This window comes from Euwallacea similis, chromosome 4 (assembly GCF_039881205.1).
Source record: "Euwallacea similis isolate ESF13 chromosome 4, ESF131.1, whole genome shotgun sequence".
In the NCBI taxonomy this organism is placed as follows: Eukaryota; Metazoa; Arthropoda; class Insecta; order Coleoptera; family Curculionidae; genus Euwallacea; species Euwallacea similis.
In genome coordinates, this window is record NC_089612.1 from 463,265 (window position 1) to 484,334 (window position 21,070).

A 21,070-nucleotide genomic window follows, 5' to 3' on the forward strand; every position below is an offset into this window, starting at 1 on the left:
ACATTGTTTGTGATTGAAGCATGGAATAAATTCGACAGAGAAAAAATAACAAAAAAATTAAATTACTTTAGATCAATCAATATAATCAAAATGTTTAGCTGTATGCCTAGGTGCGCGTTTTTGCTCTATTTTAATTTATCCAGTGATTCAAACTTGTCTTCCACCGGAACCATATTCCAGCACCTAACATCTGGGATTCGACATATAATTAGCTATAGTACCAATCACATTGCACAATAATATGATCCTAATTTACATGACGTAAAATACGACTAAGTACGTGTCTTCTTAATAAAGAAAGTATTGAACATCGTGATATGAAAGGGACGCTCCTATAACTGCAATTCTTCTAAATACGGAAGAAAGGAAATTATGGGCTCTGTCATAATAACCGTAATATCTATTTAATTTATGTGAGGGTATTTTTGATACGAATCGTATAAAAGACGACATATTTTCCTTTGCTCTTCAGTGTACTTTACATCCACCGAAGAGCAAGTGAATAAGTGAGATGATGTTCTTTACGGGGGTAAGATCAAATTTCATGTTTTTGTACATATCGGAATTTTTCATAAATCTACTGGAATTCAAGATATTGTTTGCAAATTTTTAACTATCAATTTTGTCCTACAATTCTCTAGATATATTGCTCAAAAGCTCCAAGTTGATCAACTTGCAAACTAAGGAAAATGCTTTGCTGAAATCTATTTTTGAAACATATATGTACATGTATATTGAAATAATCCATCGATTAGTTTTTGAAAAAAAGAGCTACAAATAGAAAAAAATAAATATAAAAAAATTCAATATAAATTCAATTTCATAGCGCATAAGCAATGGAAAAAATTCATTGAACGACCCTTCACCAGCATGATAGTTTCGACCAGCTGCAGTAACAATAAACACGGCTTCAACTTTTTCTTCTAACGCACGCATAACTAACAAATTATTAGAATTTTTTGACACTACCTCACAATTTACAAAAATAACCAAAGGCCATTAATTTACACAAAATCGAAAACAAATCAATTTGCTATCAAAATGGCGGACATAAAAAGGTTCAAAAAGCTAATTTCTCTGGCATACCTTCTTCAATTTTTGCAATTTTTTATTTAACGTACCACGAACCTATTGGAATGGAATAAACGCAATCAAATATACATTGCAACTTACTTCAAAATATAGGCAACCCATATTACATTTTAACTTTAAATAATTATTCCTCGACAACTTAAGTACGTTTCTCTCTCAGACTTTGCCTTCGTTTATAAAATAAAAATTGAATTATAATTTAGAAACAGCTGGAAATCCAGCTTAAAGGAATCAACGTAATTAAAAATACTGGATATTGTCTCCATTAACGGGCAACTCTTGAAATGTTTGACCGCCTGTTCTTTCCTGCCGGACACAAACTGATACTTCAATGAGTTCGTTTCTTTCGCAGATCTTGTAATTTTATTCGGGAAATTTGATTTGTTGAAGAAGTTCTGATGATTTTATAGGCTGTTGTAATTCTTTTGGTCATCAATGCCACATTCGCATCACCTCACGTCGAAAAACGGGGAATTTTCGGAGGAGGTTACGGCTTCAACTCCTTTGATAATGGATTTGGAAGCAGTGGACCTTCTGACTTCGGATCCGCACCTGCAAATTACGTAAGTATTCTCCTTACGAACTTTCGTGCAATATTTAAAAAAACTTGGAAGACAGTTACAACAAAAAGGCATGTTGAATGATGCTTTGATAATATAGAGAATATGTATTCTTGATTCATCGTCAATGTTTTAACATTTTCTTCTATTTTCAGCAAAAATCGTGGGCACCACCAGTATCTTCGGCCGAAATCGCATCAGCCATCCAGGCCGCCAAGGAAGCCTCGGCCAATGTCGCAGCTGCCCAACGTCGCGTCCAAGAAGCAAAAGAAGAGGTGCTTCATCAGCAACACATAGCTAGCCAGAAACAGTCTGATGCAGCTCTAGCTCTTCAAGTAAGCACTTCGTTGTAGTCGTTTCTCATCCTACAAGGATCATCTCTTAAAGAAAACTGAAGCAGCAGCTGCAGTCCAACAGCAAGAAGCCAAAGCTGCAGCTCAATCAGTAGTGCGTGCTCAGCAAAGACTGGCCCAAGCTAAAGCTGAGGTATCTGAAGCTCAGCGAGTAGCTGCTCACAAGGAAGCTCATGCTGCTACAATTATCCAGAAAAGTGCTAGTGCTGCCGCACACGAAATTCAGAAAACCGGTAAATCAAACTTCTGATTTTTATGGATTTGGGTTGTAGATAGTTGCTTTTGGATAGAACTATATTTCAAATATTTTTTTTGCTTATCTATGACATCAACCTGTTTAACAAATAACTCCCTTTTACCAAATTTTGCACCTCCTTTCCATTTCGAGAGATTTCTTTATTAGGTTGCTTCGGAAACGGACAAACTTTATCCCTGAGGTACCTAAAAGGGAGGGAAGGCTAAATCATTTAACACAAGATCTAAAAGAGCCTGTTGCAAGTGCTTTTGTGTTTAAACTAACACTGTCTTCTGTACTTAGATGCTACTTCTAGAAAGATAACGGCCCTGCAAAGTCAGGGCAGCGCTGTTCTTCGACAAGCAGCTGCGTCCAAACAAGGTTCTCTGACGGCTGCCTCAGCTGCAGTTGCTGCTTCTCAAGCTTCGGATCATTTCGGAGGCGACAGTGCCGCCGGTCCTTGGTATGGCCAAAAAGTCATCCACTTGCAACCCTGGGGTAAATAGTACATTTAGGTTTATAAGATATTTTACCACAATATTGCTCTACTTTACCAAAAACAAAATTTCCGATGGTTTTTTAAGTTAAAAAAAAAACTTATTTGTTGTGTGCATGGTGTTTGAAGTCTTATTTTTAAGAGGTGATAAATCGCATACAATCATCAAAGAAAATGATTAAACATGAAGACCGTAATAAAAGTTACATAATAAGAAAAGTGAATTTTAAAACATTTTATTAATTCACAAGTTTTTAAATTTCTCCTTAAGCAAATGATCATTAAATGATCATTAATTATGGTAAAAGTCTAGCTGTTACCTAATTCGTAGATGCATGGAGAAAAATACTGAAAAAATATTAATTGATAAATTATTTTAAAACACATATCTCTTCTTATTATTCAATATTTATTACACTGTTTTAGATTTAATAAAATTCTTTTGAGGTGATTAATTACCCTTTGAAAATAAAATCTCAAGGCTTTAAACACCCTGTATAATCCGTTGTTTTACAAATTAACGATTAATACATACTTCACATTAATTTTATTTCTTCTTGTTTAACAGTTTACTTTAATCTTTATATGTTACCTGTCTCCTTGTTAATCATTATCTTTATTATTGTTTAATATAGATTTTTAAGTGTTTATGGCATTTCTGTATTTTTATGTTGTTAATGTTAAAAATTTACATATTTTACAGATGAATATACTTATGTTAACACAAAATAGGTACCTCTGTATATAGATACAATATTATTATGGTAACATGCTAATATTGACTATTATATAATAACGTGCAAAAAATAAAAAATATATATTATGTTGTATTTTCAAAATATGAGTATAATTTTGGGTGAGAGATTATGCGCTTTTTAAAATTTAAAACTACAATTCTTGTATGACTGTATACTACTTATTCATAAATATCTACGTTAAGAAAATCTAAGAGCCACCTATTAGATACCTAATTAAAACTTTCAATTAACAAATGATCTAATTATTATCTATTTAATAGGAGCAAATTTAATTTTCGACATTCTGGGGGAAAAAAGTCCACATATTAGGATCGTGACAATTTAAAATCGTAATGTTTTGAAGAGCTAAAGTACTCTTGATGACGCTACACCATTCTTTTCTTTACTCGTTTGCCACTATTCCCATACACCTGCATTGCCAGATTGTATCATAATTTTTTGAATTCTAATCTATTTTTCCTTGATAAAAAAAAAACCATTGTGTACTTGTTGTATTTATCATTTGAGAATAATTATGTATCAAAATATGTTCAATATTTGCACATCTATTTACACGTGCAGCCGAAACAATTTTTCATCTCTTTTAGTCTGGCAACGATGCCGATCAGCTGTGATGAAACAGCATAAAATGATCATACAGTTTAAAGTGTAAGAGTTAAAAATCTTTCCCAATTTTAATTTTAAAACGGTTTACGGACAATATTACACAATAACAAGTCATTTCACAGATAATGAGGTGATGCGTTTGCAAGTGCTAAAGTCCAATATCCAATTTTAAACTGGACCCAAACACAACTATTTCGGTTATTAAATTTTACTATTTCTGAGGTTGAGTTCATTAACGTACCTGTTCCTAATGCCTTTAAGAACAAATAATTGATTTCATAAATCAATAAATAAAGGTTCAAGATAAAATTTTAATATAACAATTTTCACATCTATTGTTACATATATTATTAGTCACAAATGCAACTTACATAAACCATAAATCCTGTTCTCGATCCTAATGTTATGATGACTCTTTTAAAGACATTTCTAAAATTGCCCAAGTGTTCAGCTGTTATACGAGCCTTCTCCAGTGAAAACCATGTTCAAGAAGTTTCGATTCCAGTACCATGGGGAGAAATCAGAGGAAAGTGGTGGGGCCCTACAGATCAAAGACCTATCTTATGCCTACATGGATGGCAAGTAAGTTAAAAGCATAAAAGCTTTACAGTCTTAGTTGAATACTTCACGATTTTTAAACATTCATGATATAACCGTAAATGATGTATTTAAAATTTATTATTATTCAGGGTGATCCCCACTTAATGCACCCAACTTCATCTACATGTTCTTTTGTAAGTTTGTGTTATATGAAAATTAATGATTTACAATATAAAGGTATCAAAGCTTAATTGTTTTTTCTAATTTTACCTTTAGTTCTAACATCTTTTCAAGTTTTTACATGAGGACATTCATTCATTTAGATTTATTAATCATCTAGATGGATCAGTTGCACAGAGGAAGCTATTTACATACTAAAATGAAGAGGTGAAAAAAGTTTTTAAATTGAAAAGTGAATTTGTTAGAAAAATAGAGAATGGCGCATTAGAAAAGAGTTTGGGGGATAAAAAGGTCTGACCACATGGACAGAATCATTCTGTTTATTCTAGTAACTACTTGATCCATCTAGTGGAATCAACCTAAACAAATCTTATCATTAAAAACTGATGAAAGCACAAAAAATATATACTTATGTAAACTAGACCAGTATGTGTTCCCTTCATCAAGATTTTCATTAAAGTCTGGAAGAAAATATTTCTGCATTTACTTGTCAGCGAATTTAATAATAAATGAAGTAGTTAACATTTGGACCCTGAAAAATATTGAAGTAACTTCATAAGAGCATGTCACTATTGTGGTAATGCCTTCTCCAACTTTATCTATTATTTTAGGGACTATTTAGAGCATTTTTTTTACGTATACATAGTATATAAGAAAACACTTACTGCCATGGTGGTTGAGTTCCTCAGCATTTTTTTTGCATGTGCAAAATTGCTGTAGTAGTTTCTGATTTCTTTTCTTGATACAATACTCTATTCGCTATAAATTTAAAATATTATTTCTATCACTTTATATTTAGCAGATAGTTGATCTACAAGGAGGTTTAAAACATTATATCCTCATCATATTGCACAACACTTCATCATACAATTTCCATATCCTTTAATGTCTTTTTTAAATAATACAGTGGATAGTTATAACATAATAATGCAAAAAAAAATGTAAAAATTCAAAAGAAGTGCCCCACGTGCTGGCCCACAACATCTGCTAAATACTACTGCATAAGAAAAAGCGTCCATCAATCAGTTAATGTTACTTCTATTTTTCTAGATTTACCATTATAGACTGTATGCTTTCAACTTTCTTGAAGATTGAATAAATTTCCAAGAAAACTTCATATGCATCCATATAAGAGATGCCATTTAATAAAACATTAACTCAGTATTCAACTAAGAGTGTATTATCACATATTCAGTATTTTTCCTTTAAAATTTCTATTTCTATTCTTTCTGCCATTCCAGGACAATTGTGGTACCTTTGACCGCCTTATTCCTCTATTACAAAAAAATGTTGGATTTCTCGCAATAGACTTCCCGGGTCATGGATACTCATCCCGTCTCCCTATTGGAATATATTACCATTTCACCACTTACATGTTGACAATTCAGTATATTAAAAAATTCTTTCAGTGGTCCAAAGTATCTTTGATGGGCCACTCACTTGGTGGTATTTCTTGTTACACCTACACGATGCTTTACCCTGAAAACGTAGATTTTGTGATATGCCTGGACGGAGCTAAGCCAACGATTAATAAGAATCGAATTGGTATTATGGCAAAATATATTGACAAATTTTTGCAAAGTAATGAACAAGTTTCAAGTGGTAAAGAGCCTCCGAGCTACAGTATTGAAGAAATCAAACTGAAGGTACATGCGCCGAACAAAGGGTCGGTGGATCTAGAATACACCCCCTATATCATTGAAAGAAACATTGCTCCATCTAAAGAACACCCAGGAAAATACTACTTCACTAGAGATCCACGATTAAAATCAGGAGAACTGCTTAGCTTTTCTCAAGAAGAACTAATTGAACATGCTCATAATATTACATGCCCAATTTTTATGTCGAAACATAAGCAAGGATCTTACTACGAAGTTAAACAAAACTTTTATGAAGTTCTTGATGTGTTGAAGCGTAGCAGTCGGGACTGCGACTTTCATTATGTAGAGGGCACACATCACGGTCACTTAAATAATCCAGAGGAACTTGCTGGGTTAGTCAGCAACTTTATTCGAAAGCATAATATTGAAGACCGAAATATAGGTGGTATTACCCCTGATATAATTGTAAATAAAGATCCTAAAATGAATAAAATATTTTTAACAAATACATAGAGTAATTTATTATATATCAAATGTTCATTTATTTATTTTAATAAAAGTTATTAAATATTTCTTTGACAGTCTGTTTTTAATCTTAGTGTTATTGCCATAAGTGTCTCAACCATTGTGTTCCATTAATTGATGGGTAAAATGTGTCTTCAATGTTTGAGAGGACGTTTATTTTGTTCTAGGACAACTGTGGTTCATTTGATCGACTATTGCCCCTTCTAAGCAGAAACATTGGATATCTAGCTGTGGATTTTCCAGGTCATGGCTTCTCTACTCGCATACCAGTTGGCTGTTTCTACAACATTACTGTTTTTCTACTGACTGTTGAGTACATCCGCAAATACTTTAGTTGGCCCAAAGTTTCACTGCTTGGACATTCCTTAGGCGGTGCCACAAGTTTAATCTACTCTTTAATGTACCCTGACAGGGTAGACATGTTAACCTGTATGGACATTCATTTGCCTTTATGGCCAAAGCACCATGTGTCTCTAACTAGCAATATTATAGAAGATTTTCCTCGGTCCAATGAGTTTCTCGCAAGTAAAAAGGAACCTCCAAGTTACAGAATATCTGAAATTAAAAAGAAACTGCACGCTTCGCTCAGCGAGTCAATTCAAATCAAATGCGTGAAGTATATTATGAATCGTAACTTAGCTCCTTCGAAAATACATCCTGAAAAATACTATTTCACTAGAGATCCTCGGTTAAAACAGTGTGAAATGTTCTGTTTTACGAATGCAGAATTGTCTAAAAACGCGCCCAACATTAAATGTCCAGTATTTCTACTGAGAGCTTCGTCCCATGGAACATACCATGAAAAATTTTACGAAATTCTCGAAGTATTTAAGAAAAATGGTATTGAGTGTGTTTTTCGTTTTGTAAAAGGAACGCATCACGTTCATCTCAACAATCCTGAGACGTTTGCTGAGGATTTAAACACTTTCCTGCTTAAGAATTATAACGCTGAAAACCGCAGTTTGAGCAACGTTAAAGAGGATGTCTTTGTTAATGAAGAAGATGATGTTCGGATCAAGGAAAGTTTTAATTAGGGATATGTTTGTTTTCATGAATATTGCATATGTATAGCGAATGTTTTAATAAAAATTAAACCCATTGGGTTTTTGTCATTATTGCTGTTATCAGAGTGTATTGACAATATTTACTTACATTCACCTCAGCACATTTTTACTTAAGATTCCGGTTATCATTGGTTTTAAAAAGAATCTATTTAATTTCTGATGTAATAATTAAAAATATGTGCAAAATTTCCATTCCTGAACACTAATAGTTTAATTATTTGTCATTTTCTGAAAACTAATTGAACAATAACTCAGCAAAGATCAGGCTCAATAAAAAAATGGTAGATAAGTATTAATTTTCTAACGAATCTCTTTAGAAAATCATCACGTCCGTTAAGCCTCTTTAACTGGATTGTCAACATCTGGGGCATCTCCTTTTTTAGAGCTAATACTTCTTCGGGGGCTGTTCTTTTTTTCAACCGTGACCAAAGCCTTTTCTCCCGACCAAAATCTGGCCAAAAAAGAATTTATCATAATGTTAAGTTTGCCTGAGTTAGTTTACCTTTGCTTAATCTTCATGCATATAAACAACAGTCCCAATGGAATCGGAGTCATTATGGCGACCGATACAGGGATGACTGAAACACAGCATTAGATATCATTCCCATATGTACCACACATAAATTGATGAACTTAAAATACCCGTGGTCAAGTCAGCATAAAGTGAATCCAACGAGAACCGAAGCAAGAAAATCGATATTCCTGTGTTCTGTATACCAATTTCTACTGCAATAGCAATAGCATCGGAATTGGATTGCTTCAAAATTTTAGCCACGATGTATCCTACTGAATATCCCATCCATGGAATTACCATACCAGCAACAACGATCTGCCAAATAAACATTCACATAAAACATTCATTTACCCACCACATGAATCAATACCTACTTGCCATGAGAATAATTCAAATAAATACAGGTTCGTAACAATCGCAAATATAATGATAAACAATATTAGCAGCGACGAAAACCCTTTTAATATCTTCTTTAAGAACAGTCCCACCTTCACCAAGTAACGCTGAATGAAGTACCCAATTCCAAGAGGAATTATCAATCCCACCACATAAGTTGCAATTTGAGAATAAGGAACCTTAAAATAAGCATTTTAGAGATATTTATTATTACTGTTCAGTATGTAATTCTACCGCAATATTAGCGTCATTGAAAATAGTAGCACCAAGTGTGAACATCCAGAGGGGTATCATTCCGAAGGCGGCTATAGTGCTTACGGTGGTCATCAAGATGGACAAATCGATGTTTCCTTCTAGAATGGCGGTCCAGATATTCGAAGCCCCTCCTCCGGGAGTCACGCCGGTGAAGAACATTCCCAACCGCATCGTGGGATTGTTGGGAAAAAGCACAAACCCCATTCCATAACTAATCTACAATGTTTATATAATTTTTCAATGTTATTTGAATACATATGAAGGTTACTACCAGTGGCATTAAGATGAACTGCCCCCAGAACCCTAGGAGTGGCCCATTCGGTTTTTTGAGCAAATTTTTGAGTTCGCCCCAATTTACTGCGCAACCAAAGTTTATGTAGATTATGGCCACAAAAGAGGCAGTAGAGGCCGTGAAGATTGTATCAACAACTCTTTGTCTACGTAGACACTGAACGTCCAGTTGACCACCAATACGAGTTAAAGTTAACTTGTTCCGGCAAGAGATGAACGTATGGCCTATCAAAGAGGTATTAGACAAAAAATAGAGGAATGCGAAATATGGGCCTGTATGGAACTAAGATGTTTTTGGATCTCAAGAATCGCTCTACTGAATTTTACATTTCAGAAATTATTTACATCTTACCCAAGAAATTTCCATGAAGCTTAAAAGATCCAGGACTAGTAGTCGAAATGTTAATTACTTTCTCTAAATAAGCAATGTGCTCATTTTCGCTGTAAAGTTCGCATGTTGTTCCTTCATCTATTAAAAGTATGAGCATGTAAATACTCCTAAATGATGTTTTGGTTTTTTTACATTACTTAATTAAATTGATGATTCTGATGATCTTATGTTGAAAGTTTTTACAGCTCTTGTGAACAAAAAGGCCATATATTATTAAGAGATTTTGATAAGATTTTGCGGGTCCATTAATTTCCTCTCATAAAGTTACAAAGTTAGAATAGTCTTACCTATTGAAGTTACCGAATATTCAATTGTTTCAATTTCACCCATATGAATAGTAATATTGGATGGGGTGAATGATATGTTGGCAACTGCATTTGCGAGTAACACATTGCAGAATAAGAGTACGAATGTTGCCTCAATAACTATCAGAGTTTTGGGGACCATCTAAAACAGTACAAATAAGTACCTACGTATATAATTGAAAATTGCTTCTTTAATGTTAACATTGGGTAATTTGATCTGGTATTTATATTGCGTAGATATATTTTATTCCAGAGATAGGTGGGTGCTAATATGTACCATCACTTAGCTTCATTTAAATCGACAATTTAATAAACGCACACATTGGTAGAAGATAGAATAACCATGAATTAATATATAATGAATATTACTCACCGTAATTAACAATTTTCCAAAAAGTAAGCGATGAGATTTCTACATAGTTTTTATGTAAATATACATCTAAGAACAACCATGATTGTGTTAAACATTAAAGCTTTGCAGGTCACTTAATGGGCCCAACGAACAAGAAACAATGCCAATAAAATTGCTAATACCTACTGTAGATTGGCTAGGTTTGCCCCATTTTATTTATCTCCAACACTCTGCGAGCATTTAAAAAGTGTTTTATCTATTCGGCTTACAATGAGTGTGATAATGTCTTTATATCTCTTCGGTAGAAGAAAGTTTATACATACAACATTAAGAACTCTCTTATGAGGTAAACGAAGTCATTTTGATGAGTTAAGTCCCATTCATTCTGGAAAATAATATTTGAACATAGTTTATAGGGTTAACTTTAGTTTATAATATGATAAATAATAAATATTCGAATTAATCAAGAAACGTGAGCTGATAAAGACGAAAGAATATGTAGCTATCATGGGTATGGGTACATATACATTTCTGAGACTAATTATTTAAACATATACTTACTTAGCGTGTTATAGATAGCGGCGTATTGTGTAGATAAAAATATAATTACTATAAACGTTAAGATGATGACACGCCTGCTTCTTTCTCAGGATATTATAAAATACTCTCCAAGTCTTAATATTGTCATATCAGTTTTATCCCTTAAATACTTGGTAAAGGAACTATGTGTTTGCCCCTTGGTATAAACTAGAGAGGTTGATGTGACAGAGTTAAGGGAAAATATTGGGCACAAAATAAAATCAGTTTTGCTTTTCAATTAAAAATATATTGATGATAAATGCTACAGTATAACATGTCTATTTCCTACTATAGTCTAATATGCAAATTACAATGATCTCTCATTATAAGTATACGATGAATTGCTTTAAGGAAATATGACTAATATATCCATAATTTTAATAAGTATGATGAGCGTATTGATAAATGTGGTCTCCGAGTATGCAAATTTCTTTTTTCTGTGTTTTAAACGCGTCTTATGTATGCCTCCGTTGCCTACCGTTATTTTAATTTCCTTCATTTTGTCATTCATTGTTGTTGATGAGTACCTACAATCTGAATGGACCAAATTAAGCAATATAAAAGTAGAATTGAGCTACCTACTTCTTTAATTTATGCAGATCATACAACGATTTCTGTGAACCCTTGGATCACCTTCGTCACTTTATTATGCATATATTTATGATCAACGCATCCAAAAGCATCGACATCGTCAAACAAGTCCTTGGACAAAATATCCTTTCTATACACTTCAAAACAATTATAATGCTCATGTCCAGGCTCTGATCGAATAGTAAAAAATATCAAATCTTGCTTGTAAGTCGGTTCAAAGACCCAATAAAAAGTACAATTGTGCTGATCATCGAGATTGCCACAGTAAAAAAGATTTTTGTGGGTATAGGCTATTGGCTAGAGTAGGTATCAACCTGATTCGAAGAACGAAGAATAATGTGGAAACGGATTGGGATCTCTTTTGGAAAAATTAACCCTTATTTTGTTATAGGCTCGCACGACCAGAAGGAAAATTTCGTTATTATTCGATCGGACCTAAAAAAAACAGAGATTTTGAATGTTGGACAAAGGATCAACGGTTTTGAAGAACCAGGAGAATTAATTACTGCATTATCATTCGGTTCCATGCAATGTGCAATGGTAAAGCCGATTGGACCGAAAACTCATAATAAAAGTTACATAACAATAGGGATTTGATTTTTTTAACAATTATTAATCTGTTTTTAAGTAAACGATGATTATCCAATTTATAGTTGTTGCTGAAAGTTGTCACCTTGCTGTTGAACACAAAGTCTTGCTCCACGTACCCAGAAATTGGCATAACGTGCAAGGTTCAGGCTCTGTCTTCAAATTTTTATCGCAGCTGCTCCATCACGTTTACAAAGATCCTCAAAATCACATATTTTACTGGTGTATGCCACATTCCTCATAAGGCCCTATAAATAAAAACCAAGGACAAGAATAATCGATTTTTCTTATCGGGCTCGAAGGGATAAAAACATTTGTATTATGGCCAAAAGCGGTTGGTGGTTCGAAGGATTTGAACGATGTTCGTCATCCTCCTAAAGTATTACTATTTATTATTATTATTCAAATAAATTGCGATTCGATAATTTCTTGCCTTATTATTGGGCTTGGCCACAGGAACAAATTCTTCAAAACTTAACATCATGTTCTCCGCTGCAATTTGGCGGAGGTTGAAGACGTTTTATACGAATGATGCTATTAATCATCGGACGCTAAAAGATAAAGCAGGTAAATTTATCGTATAATAATTGCGTATGCATGCTCTTAGAGGCATTAGTGCTCCACGTTCTGAGCTATCAAAACCTGGAATATTTAATTATAAATGAAGATAAATATCTCCCAGATAGCTTACCAAAATACCGGATAGTCCAAGGTCGAGCAGGGCACGAATTAGTTTCTTGTTTTCGTATTTTTAGCAGCTCTCCTGCCGAATAATTTTAAACTTAGCCGGTCGCGCCAAAACAATACACACTGGGGGACAAGTCTCACGAAAGCATTGCCCCACGGCATGCGGTCGTTGTCGTTACGTCATCTAAATTAGAATTTTAATTAGCCGTAATTGTTACCATTGTGTTCCTAAAGAGAACTGCCGCTGATAACTGTAAATAATTTCATTTAAAACGTTTTAAATTGCAAAATAAATCCGGTGAAAAAGAACCCGTTCAAATCGAAGGAAAGTTGTTCCGTCAGTTTTGCGCATGCGTTTCACGTTCCTTCCATCATTCATTTCGGCCATGTTGATTGGATTCTACGATAAAAACGTCTCCAGTCTAGAAAGTTTCCCGGATTTCTGCTGAATTAAAGTCGAATTTAGTGAAAATAAAATGCACCCAGGATAGTGATAAGCCCAGTAATGTGAAATCGCATCATCTAGACCTTTGGGAATACGCCGTTTCAAGCCTACATCCATCGGTATGTGTATGTGTCATAACTTGACAACCTACTTATTTACTTTTATTTTGAATATTTATTTACAAACCCCTCATCATTAATGAACACTTAGTCAGCTGCAGGAAATAATGTCACAAAGATACTACTGTACTTTCAACATATTAAACCCATCAATTTTCATCTAAAAAAATCTATAAGAAACGTTGAATGAGTAACCTCATGTACTGCACTTGATGTAAATTTGCAACCTTGAATGTACCCCTACATGGATGTAGATTAAAATACATTGTTTTATGATAAAACATTGTGTTGTCCTGCATTTAAAACAACCATTTAAAATTAGCAACACAAGACTGATGAGTTTAAAGACCTAATTTAAAATTACCTGTGAGGCCCCCCAATTTTCACCCGAGTCCATTGTACAGTCCAGTTATAAATTTTGTTTGAAAGGAGTAATTTTCAGAAAAGGATTATCATAACATCTTTTCTTATCTCTGATAAGTGCTGATTAGGACAGTCCAAAATAAGGTAATTACATTTTATATACTATGTACATAGGTATGTTTTGAGTGTAGTAAGTATTGTAAGTGAAGACCATGCTTTGAAAATGACACATATTGATAATGTTAAACCCATTTTCAAAATCCGCCTTGATAATCAATATTATAGGCCATGGAATCTTAAGATTATTCTAAATGCTCCATTTTGCACATATCTAGCCGCAGCAGTCATATTTTATAGTCAAATAGATAGCAACAACTTTTTGGTTGTAATTGTATTGTCCCTTTCAAGGGACTACTAGTTCTTCAATTCTAGATAGATAAATGCATTTTTTAGAGAATGATGGCCAGTTCTTCATATGGAAATTGCTGTATAAACCATACTTTAACAAAAGTAAATGTATACTTTTCAATTTTTCTGTTTTATAATAGGAATTTTCATATTATTTATTGACAGCCAGTTTTGAAATGCAGAAAATTGATTTATTAAAATAAAATTTCACATGACTCTTGGGGTTTAATAGTATGACAATCAAGTTCTTGTCTTCAACGTCAGTATAGTTTACATGGTAGCTTAAATAAAATTATAGTAAAATGTTCAGTTGATGAGCAGATAAAATGTCTTTTTTTCTATATGAAGAGTACAATCATTATTTAAAAATTCCCTTCTTGTAATTAAAGTTTATGCACCTTTAATATCCTAGACATACTGACTAAAATTTTAATTCAAAAAATGCATTATCTGTCAGTCTAAGGTAAGAACATATAAGAGAATTAAATTTTTACCTAATAAAATTTCCTAACCAATCAACATTGTTAAAAATTTTATTTTCAATCTCATATATTCATAGAGAATTGGATCACTAATTGTAGAGGAACATGTAAAAGTGTAAATACAGTTTGCTAACTAAATTTTATTACTAATCAATGTTACCAGAAATTTCGATGACCTACTACAATATAACAGTGGTTGAAATGCACATCCTCATAACCAAGTAATTTTTTAAATTTAAAAAAAACCAATATAACACTTATAATGTGAAAATGTATAAAAACTGCTTGTTTAACATTGTAAAAGTAGAGTATACAAGCCATAGTTTTAGAAGTATAAAGTTAATGTTGGTTATTCAGTCAAATTTTATTTTATGATTTTGATTATCTATAAGCATAAGTATGATTATGGTCGTACAGAAACATATGGTTTAATCAAATCAAAACAAAAGTAGACCAAGGCAAAGAACATATTTAAGGCTTTTTATTTAAGAAATTTCTTCCTATGAGATTATTGAATTTCACTAGGTAATTATTATTATTATTTTGGGTTGTATTATATCCTTTAATTATATATTTTATATATTTTTCCCTCTTGGCAATTTGACACTTTGTCCCTCCTATTATAATACAAATGTAAATTGTTCTTTTTTCCTGTTAAAATCTTGTCAAAGCAGTTTAAATCTAACTTTCTAGCATGTAATTTTTGTGTATTGAAACAAATTTTTTCTTCTAGGGTCACAGAAAATGCCGGGTCCTCCTCCGCCACCTCCTCCAGGGCCTCCTCCGCCGCCAGCATTATCGCTCCCCAAACTAGGGGGCGGTGGTGGTGGGGCTGATCAAAGAGGTGCTTTACTTAGTTCTATCAGACAAGGAACGAAATTGAAAAAGACTGTTACAATGGATAAAAGTGGTCCCATGATACCAGGTAAGTAACACCAAAAGCAAAAAATTGTAGGTTACATATTTGTATAAGAATATTTATGTAACTTTATTTTTCAAACAATGAATGGAAGTGAGAGGGGGGATTTGTGATTAAACTTTTATTGAATACCTCAAAATACCTTACAGTATCTCGAGCATGGACCTCATTGGGGTTTAGTGTTTGGGATTTGGAAGTCAAAATGAAACAATGAATTCAAATATTTGAAATAGTATGAATTAAGTTGACCTTACTTTGCTTGACCCTCATGTGATATTCTAAAAAATATATTGGTGTCAAAATGACATCAATTAGGCTTAACAAAACCCAACTTAATAAATATAATTGAACAAATGGACCTTATTTACAGAAATTGGGGTTTTTTGAGCTGTCATTTTTATGCAGACTTCATCATACGTCACTTTGATATATTTTTTGTATAAATCATAAAACCATAAATTGATAAACATGTTAATTTCAAGATATCATGTGCAATTTAACTGACCTCACTTGTTCATTTCTAGGTAAAATCAACAACGTTAGCAATAATAATGCCACATCTACTGGGATAAGTAACACATCAACAAGTTCCAATCTCCAAATGCCAAATGGGCTAGGCTTAGGGGGTTTGTTTGCGGGGGGCATGCCAAAATTGAAAGCCACAGGCCGTTTAGGTATAAAGCTAAGAGATATTAGAGGAAAATTTTGAATAATTTCTTCGTTTATAGGTGCATCAACGCTTAGTTCTTCTAATACTAGTCTTAATAATAATGGCACCGACAAGAGTCCGAGTCCCAAAATAGGGACGCCATCAAAGAACTTTAGTAGCGTTCAGGATCAGCTGAAGAAGCAAATGCACAATCCTAGTGATACCAGGTCTAGGGGCCCTGCTCCCCCTGCACCTATGAGACAGGTAAGTGACTTTTTTGTATTAGAATTGATATATTTAGATGTATAAGAAACACAATTTTGAAATGTAAATTTAATTTTTTTTTGTACTTCAAAGTTTTAGAATGTTTTTTGATTATTTCGCAGGTAGGGACCTACCTATGCAGTGGTGTTATCAATTTGAGCACATCGGCACAAGAATGAACAATGGCACAACATGTGCATTAATATGTCTCAGCAATTATCGTCACTGTTTCGTCCTTCTTTAAAAGCACCTAATTTATAAAAGAACAATTTACAGGATGCACTAATTTAGTCCTGTTGTCGGGCGCTATAGCAATAAAATTTATAATAAACCAAGCCCATAAGCGGTCAAATATACAATTAGTTATTACATTAATATTATTGAAATATCCATAAATTTAAATGTTTGGAAGTTTTAAACAATTAAATAGTTTATGTAATAAATTACAGTTATGCCAATTTTAGATATCAATAGACGAAATGCGGCCTGTGAAGCCACTCAGCCTGCTACCTAACAATTCCAATGGTGTTCATCTAAGTCAATCGTCGCTCCATCAGGGCAATATTTCCCCTTTGCGCAACGCTAGCACGTTGCATCGGAAATCAAAGAGCAACGCGAACCTTAGTTCTTTAGATTGTACAGATAATGTAAATAATGGCGGTTATCCACCGAGCAAACCTGTGATCAACCACGGCAAGCCGAATCTGGCCCCGAAACCTCCCATTTTAAACGGTAAGTAAAGAAGTTAAATTTGGGGTGGTTATTTCATTTGTGTATTTTAGGAAAACCAACACCCCCAACCAAACTAGCTGTAAAACCAAATAAGTCTATAAGTAGGGCGCAGAGTATGCGATCGCCTAGATCCCCTTCGCCTCAAAGTCCCACGCCCAATAACGATCCGTGTATAAAATTCGGCACCGTTCGCAACATGCACTCCATTTTGGGACAATCGCTCTCAAGTTTGTCTCAAACGGTAAGCATACTATAACTTGACATAATTGCAGTGTTTTATTGGCGAATGGAAATGATGAGACGCGCAGGGGTCCAGAATTCAGTCAAGCTGTTGATTGACGACCCGCATTGATCCTAATTTTAGATTGGGTAGGTGCGTGGTCGGGATAATGCGCTTCTGATTCCACGTAACCTTAAAGAATAAATCAACAGAAATTTATCTTACTGCGGAATAAAGACAATAATATTGCAATTTGAAATTGAGTGAAGAGTAACTTTTTTTGTTTCTACACTGTTAACCATTTAAACTAAATTGTTAGTCAGTGAAAATGAACTAGTTTTTTGTTGAATCACTTTGATAGAATATCGGCAGTTCAAGACCCAGGCCACCTTTAACGGGCAGACCTTCAGTGCCTCCCCCTTCAGTGCCGCCTCCAGCGGCTCCATTGTCGAGTACTTCAACCTCGTTCAACACTCCTAAGTCAACGGTGAAACCGCCAAATCATGCTCCGCCTCCACCTCCGGGAATTCTTCAACCGCCGATTCAGGCACCGCCACCTCCACCACCACACAAAACGCAAATGTTAATACAACCGACTAGGCCTCCACCTGCAGTAAGTAAGAAACACTAAAAAATAATTATACGTGTATAGTCGCAGTCTGAATTAAAAGACTCGACATTTTGAACCTAAAAATCCCTAAGTTGTAGCTGAAAGTTTTATATTTTTTAAAATCATTAAAGTTCATACTATCGTGATTTTAAATTTGATATTCCCGATTTAGACACTTATGACTATATCTACCCGAAATAAAAATCAATATCCGCCGCTGCTTAAAATTCTACTATAAATTTACTATTTGGCACATTCCCATGCTTTTTAGGTACCAACGGGTAACAATGTCCACCCGCCTATGCCACCACCGCGAGGTTCGTCGATGAGCCAAACGAATGTGTCAACGAGGAGAACCGGGGTAGATATGGAAGACAAGTTCCGAGGTTTGTTTAACACCCCGGACAGGTTTCCGAGACCTCCTCCTTACCGAAATGTCTTGAAATTATATTCAACTAGACAAGGTCAGTACATTAAAGCTGGATTGTGTGTGTAATGGATTTTTTGTGGTTTGTCGCCTAGTCCAAGTGGCAGATTTGTCTTAAATTTTGGGGTGTGGGTAGTTTGTGTGAATTAGTGAACGTTTTTGTATTCAAATTTTGGGGCAAAACAAAACATACTTCAGAGCTTCTTTTGTATGTTTTTCCCATTTTATGTTCATTTATTTAACTGTGTTATATATGTAAATAATTTAATGTTCAAACCATTTTAATTTACTCTCTTCATTACTTTCATTCTTGTATTGTTACCAAACATGAAATATTTAAAGCAATTAACGCTATTCTCACTCACTTTTCTTCTTGTAGTCTCACTTTTTGTCTCTTTTGTTCTTTAGAGTCATCTTGCTAATAGAGGAAACTTGACTGCATGCCTTCTTTTATGCATGGACTGGTCTCCATTCTACTAACCACTATTATTATTTATTGGTTTGTGTAAATATCTTTATTTTTACGTTTCGCTTTAGCCATATTTTTTCATTTTTACGCCAGTAGAAGAGTAAGATTTCATCTATATGGGAAGCGTACCATATTCACTTCTGTTAATACGAAGCTGAAGTTATAGGTATGGTACGACACTGTCCTACGTGGAAATATCGTACGTAAGGTTTGATATAATATTCTATACAAGATGCCCGTATTTTTCAAAAACGTCACTTATACAATAGAGCCCATTCGCGACTATATTAACTACGCAAATCCGGTTTGTATTTTAAATTGAAACTTATAATTATCTTCACGTTTTGATTGAAATTTCAAGAAAATTCTATTTGTTAAATGGTGTGCACATACATTGTGAATAGGACAATGTCATTCACATTATAATTCAAAAAAATGTAGATTCGAGTGTTATACGAGGAATCCGTCGGATTGTTTAAAAAAATCTTGCCTTCCCTCCCATTCATTATTGCCGTTTCTTTTGCGAAAATTTTTTTAATGATAACTCAACGTTATAACAAGCTTTCACATCATTTTTACGGGTTGAACGGAATTTGTTTCCTTTTTAATGATAACTTTTGTATTATTTTCATTTACGTACCTACATATTATACGTTTTTGGTGGGAAGTAATTAAGCCTTCGTTTAAAGAGATTTAGTTACTTTTAGGGGTTGATTTTGTAAAGGTGCCAAATTGTATTTCTAACTGCAAGCTTACTTATTTCCCACTTTTTCCTAGTCATTTATGTGTAATGCATAATATTTTCATTTAAGCAGTTTATTTCCTACCATTGTAGATTTACAGCATGACTTTTCGTTAAGTAATGATGTTTATATTGTGAAATAACTTTTGTATTACATGTTTATATTTAGTTTTAATGAACTATATGGTATAATAAAGGCTAACATTATTCATTTCTTTCCTACAAATTCTTCCTAAACACTTCTATTACAGTTATTAGCTTAATCATCAAAATTTAGTCACCAGGTAATGACAATTAGGTATGTACGTTTTGTTTTAATTATTGATGTTTTGGTAATTCCAAAAATTTTATAAATCACGTTTGCAGCGTCGAATAAACAGCATGCCCCACCCCCACCTCAGGTTCACCTTCAGTCTTCAAACAGGGTGTGGAATTCAACTTCGACGTGCTAGCATCAGGTTTCATAGATTTAGATAGTAACAATAATAAAAAATCGAGGATATAGTGACTGAATTAAAATTAGAGAAAAACCTTACATAAGTTAAGAAAAACTTTACATAAGTTGATATTTAATTTGGATTTGTAGGTAATTAATTCGGTTATTTAATTTTTAATTCTAATATAACTGATACTAAAAAGTGAAAATTAAATTTTTTATGGCAAATTTTGAAAAGAAACTGTTAAAGACGCGTTGTGTTCGTCTGAGACACCTTCAAACCTCTAGATGAAATTATTAAAGAACGAATATTAATAATTATTACTAGATATCATTGAGGGAAACCTAGGTAAAGAGCCGAAATGTCATATAGTTTTCAATGGGTAAAGATAAAAATTGGAGAAAAATATTAGTGCTTGGTTCCATCTGAGAAATATTTCGAAGTAATAACTACTTATATTTTATTAAATTGAATGATATATTACCTAGAATGGGAAGTTGCATTGATTGGCAATTAGGGAATGCAAATTTACGGTTCATAGTAATATTGGACCAAGTTTTTAGTCATTTTTGTAACGTTAAAATTGTATTTATACGAGGTAAATTTTATTTTTATACCGTAGACATATTTTCAGTTTATTCTTTTACCTTGTTATTAAGGGTTAAAGTTTTAAGATACTTACTAGTCACCTGTTAACTTTCATGTAGCAAATATTTCAGTGCCTAAACTAGTAAATTATTGAATTAATCTTGTAAATAACTGTATATTATTATTCATGTACAAAATCCGTTTTCTTAAAATAAAGTAATTCTAACGTTTACTGCT

At 33.5% G+C, this 21,070-nt stretch overlaps 4 protein-coding genes and 1 long non-coding RNA gene across 10 annotated transcripts; 3 read left to right on the forward strand and 2 right to left on the reverse strand.

Annotated features, from left to right (window-relative positions):
• Nucleotides 1–465: 465 nt before the first annotated feature.
• Nucleotides 466–2,947, forward strand: LOC136408234 (antifreeze protein Maxi-like). Its single transcript, XM_066389110.1, has 5 exons — nt 466–529; nt 1,503–1,655; nt 1,808–1,987; nt 2,040–2,238; nt 2,544–2,947. The coding sequence occupies exons 1-5, from the start codon at nt 512–514 to the stop codon at nt 2,744–2,746; spliced, it is 753 nt and encodes a 250-aa protein (XP_066245207.1). The 5' UTR covers nt 466–511; the 3' UTR covers nt 2,747–2,947.
• Nucleotides 2,948–4,141: 1,194 nt separating this feature from the next.
• Nucleotides 4,142–8,030, forward strand: LOC136408079 (probable serine hydrolase). 2 transcript variants are annotated; one of them, XM_066388858.1, is made up of 2 exons: nt 4,142–4,682; nt 7,114–8,030. In XM_066388858.1, the coding sequence occupies exons 1-2, from the start codon at nt 4,506–4,508 to the stop codon at nt 7,978–7,980; spliced, it is 1,044 nt and encodes a 347-aa protein (XP_066244955.1). In that variant the 5' UTR covers nt 4,142–4,505; the 3' UTR covers nt 7,981–8,030. The 2 variants fall into 2 exon arrangements, with proteins under 2 accessions (XP_066244955.1, XP_066244954.1); XM_066388857.1 differs by lacking the exon at nt 7,114–8,030 and adding an exon at nt 6,062–6,977.
• Nucleotides 8,031–8,086: 56 nt separating this feature from the next.
• On the reverse strand, nt 8,087–10,654 carry LOC136408078 (ileal sodium/bile acid cotransporter-like). The gene is made up of 9 exons (XM_066388855.1): nt 10,536–10,654; nt 10,145–10,304; nt 9,819–9,935; nt 9,447–9,691; nt 9,155–9,391; nt 8,899–9,099; nt 8,653–8,839; nt 8,513–8,588; nt 8,087–8,461 (listed from the first exon to the last, which is right to left on the reverse strand). Exons 2-9 carry the CDS (start codon nt 10,302–10,304, stop codon nt 8,344–8,346), a joined length of 1,341 nt encoding a protein of 446 aa, XP_066244952.1. The 5' UTR covers nt 10,536–10,654; the 3' UTR covers nt 8,087–8,343.
• A 707-nt stretch (nt 10,655–11,361) lies between these two features.
• On the reverse strand, nt 11,362–13,100 carry LOC136408637 (uncharacterized). 3 transcript variants are annotated; one of them, XR_010752115.1, is made up of 5 exons: nt 12,964–13,100; nt 12,706–12,914; nt 12,392–12,646; nt 11,676–12,119; nt 11,362–11,627 (listed from the first exon to the last, which is right to left on the reverse strand). It is a non-coding gene; the product is annotated as an uncharacterized lncRNA (long non-coding RNA). The 3 variants fall into 3 exon arrangements; XR_010752114.1 differs by having other exon boundaries at nt 12,358–12,646; XR_010752113.1 differs by having other exon boundaries at nt 11,676–12,646.
• A 227-nt stretch (nt 13,101–13,327) lies between these two features.
• Nucleotides 13,328–21,063, forward strand: LOC136408619 (WAS/WASL-interacting protein family member 2-like). Of its 3 annotated transcripts, none has more exons than XM_066389716.1 (9): nt 13,328–13,523; nt 15,510–15,701; nt 16,220–16,369; nt 16,424–16,608; nt 17,073–17,340; nt 17,391–17,581; nt 17,922–18,173; nt 18,442–18,634; nt 20,175–21,063. In XM_066389716.1, the coding sequence occupies exons 2-9, from the start codon at nt 15,521–15,523 to the stop codon at nt 20,258–20,260; spliced, it is 1,506 nt and encodes a 501-aa protein (XP_066245813.1). In that variant the 5' UTR covers nt 13,328–13,523; nt 15,510–15,520; the 3' UTR covers nt 20,261–21,063. The 3 variants fall into 3 exon arrangements, with proteins under 3 accessions (XP_066245813.1, XP_066245815.1, XP_066245814.1); XM_066389718.1 differs by lacking the exon at nt 20,175–21,063 and adding an exon at nt 19,006–20,019 and having other exon boundaries at nt 13,329–13,523; XM_066389717.1 differs by lacking the exon at nt 13,328–13,523 and adding an exon at nt 13,932–14,030.
• Nucleotides 21,064–21,070: the final 7 nt, after the last annotated feature.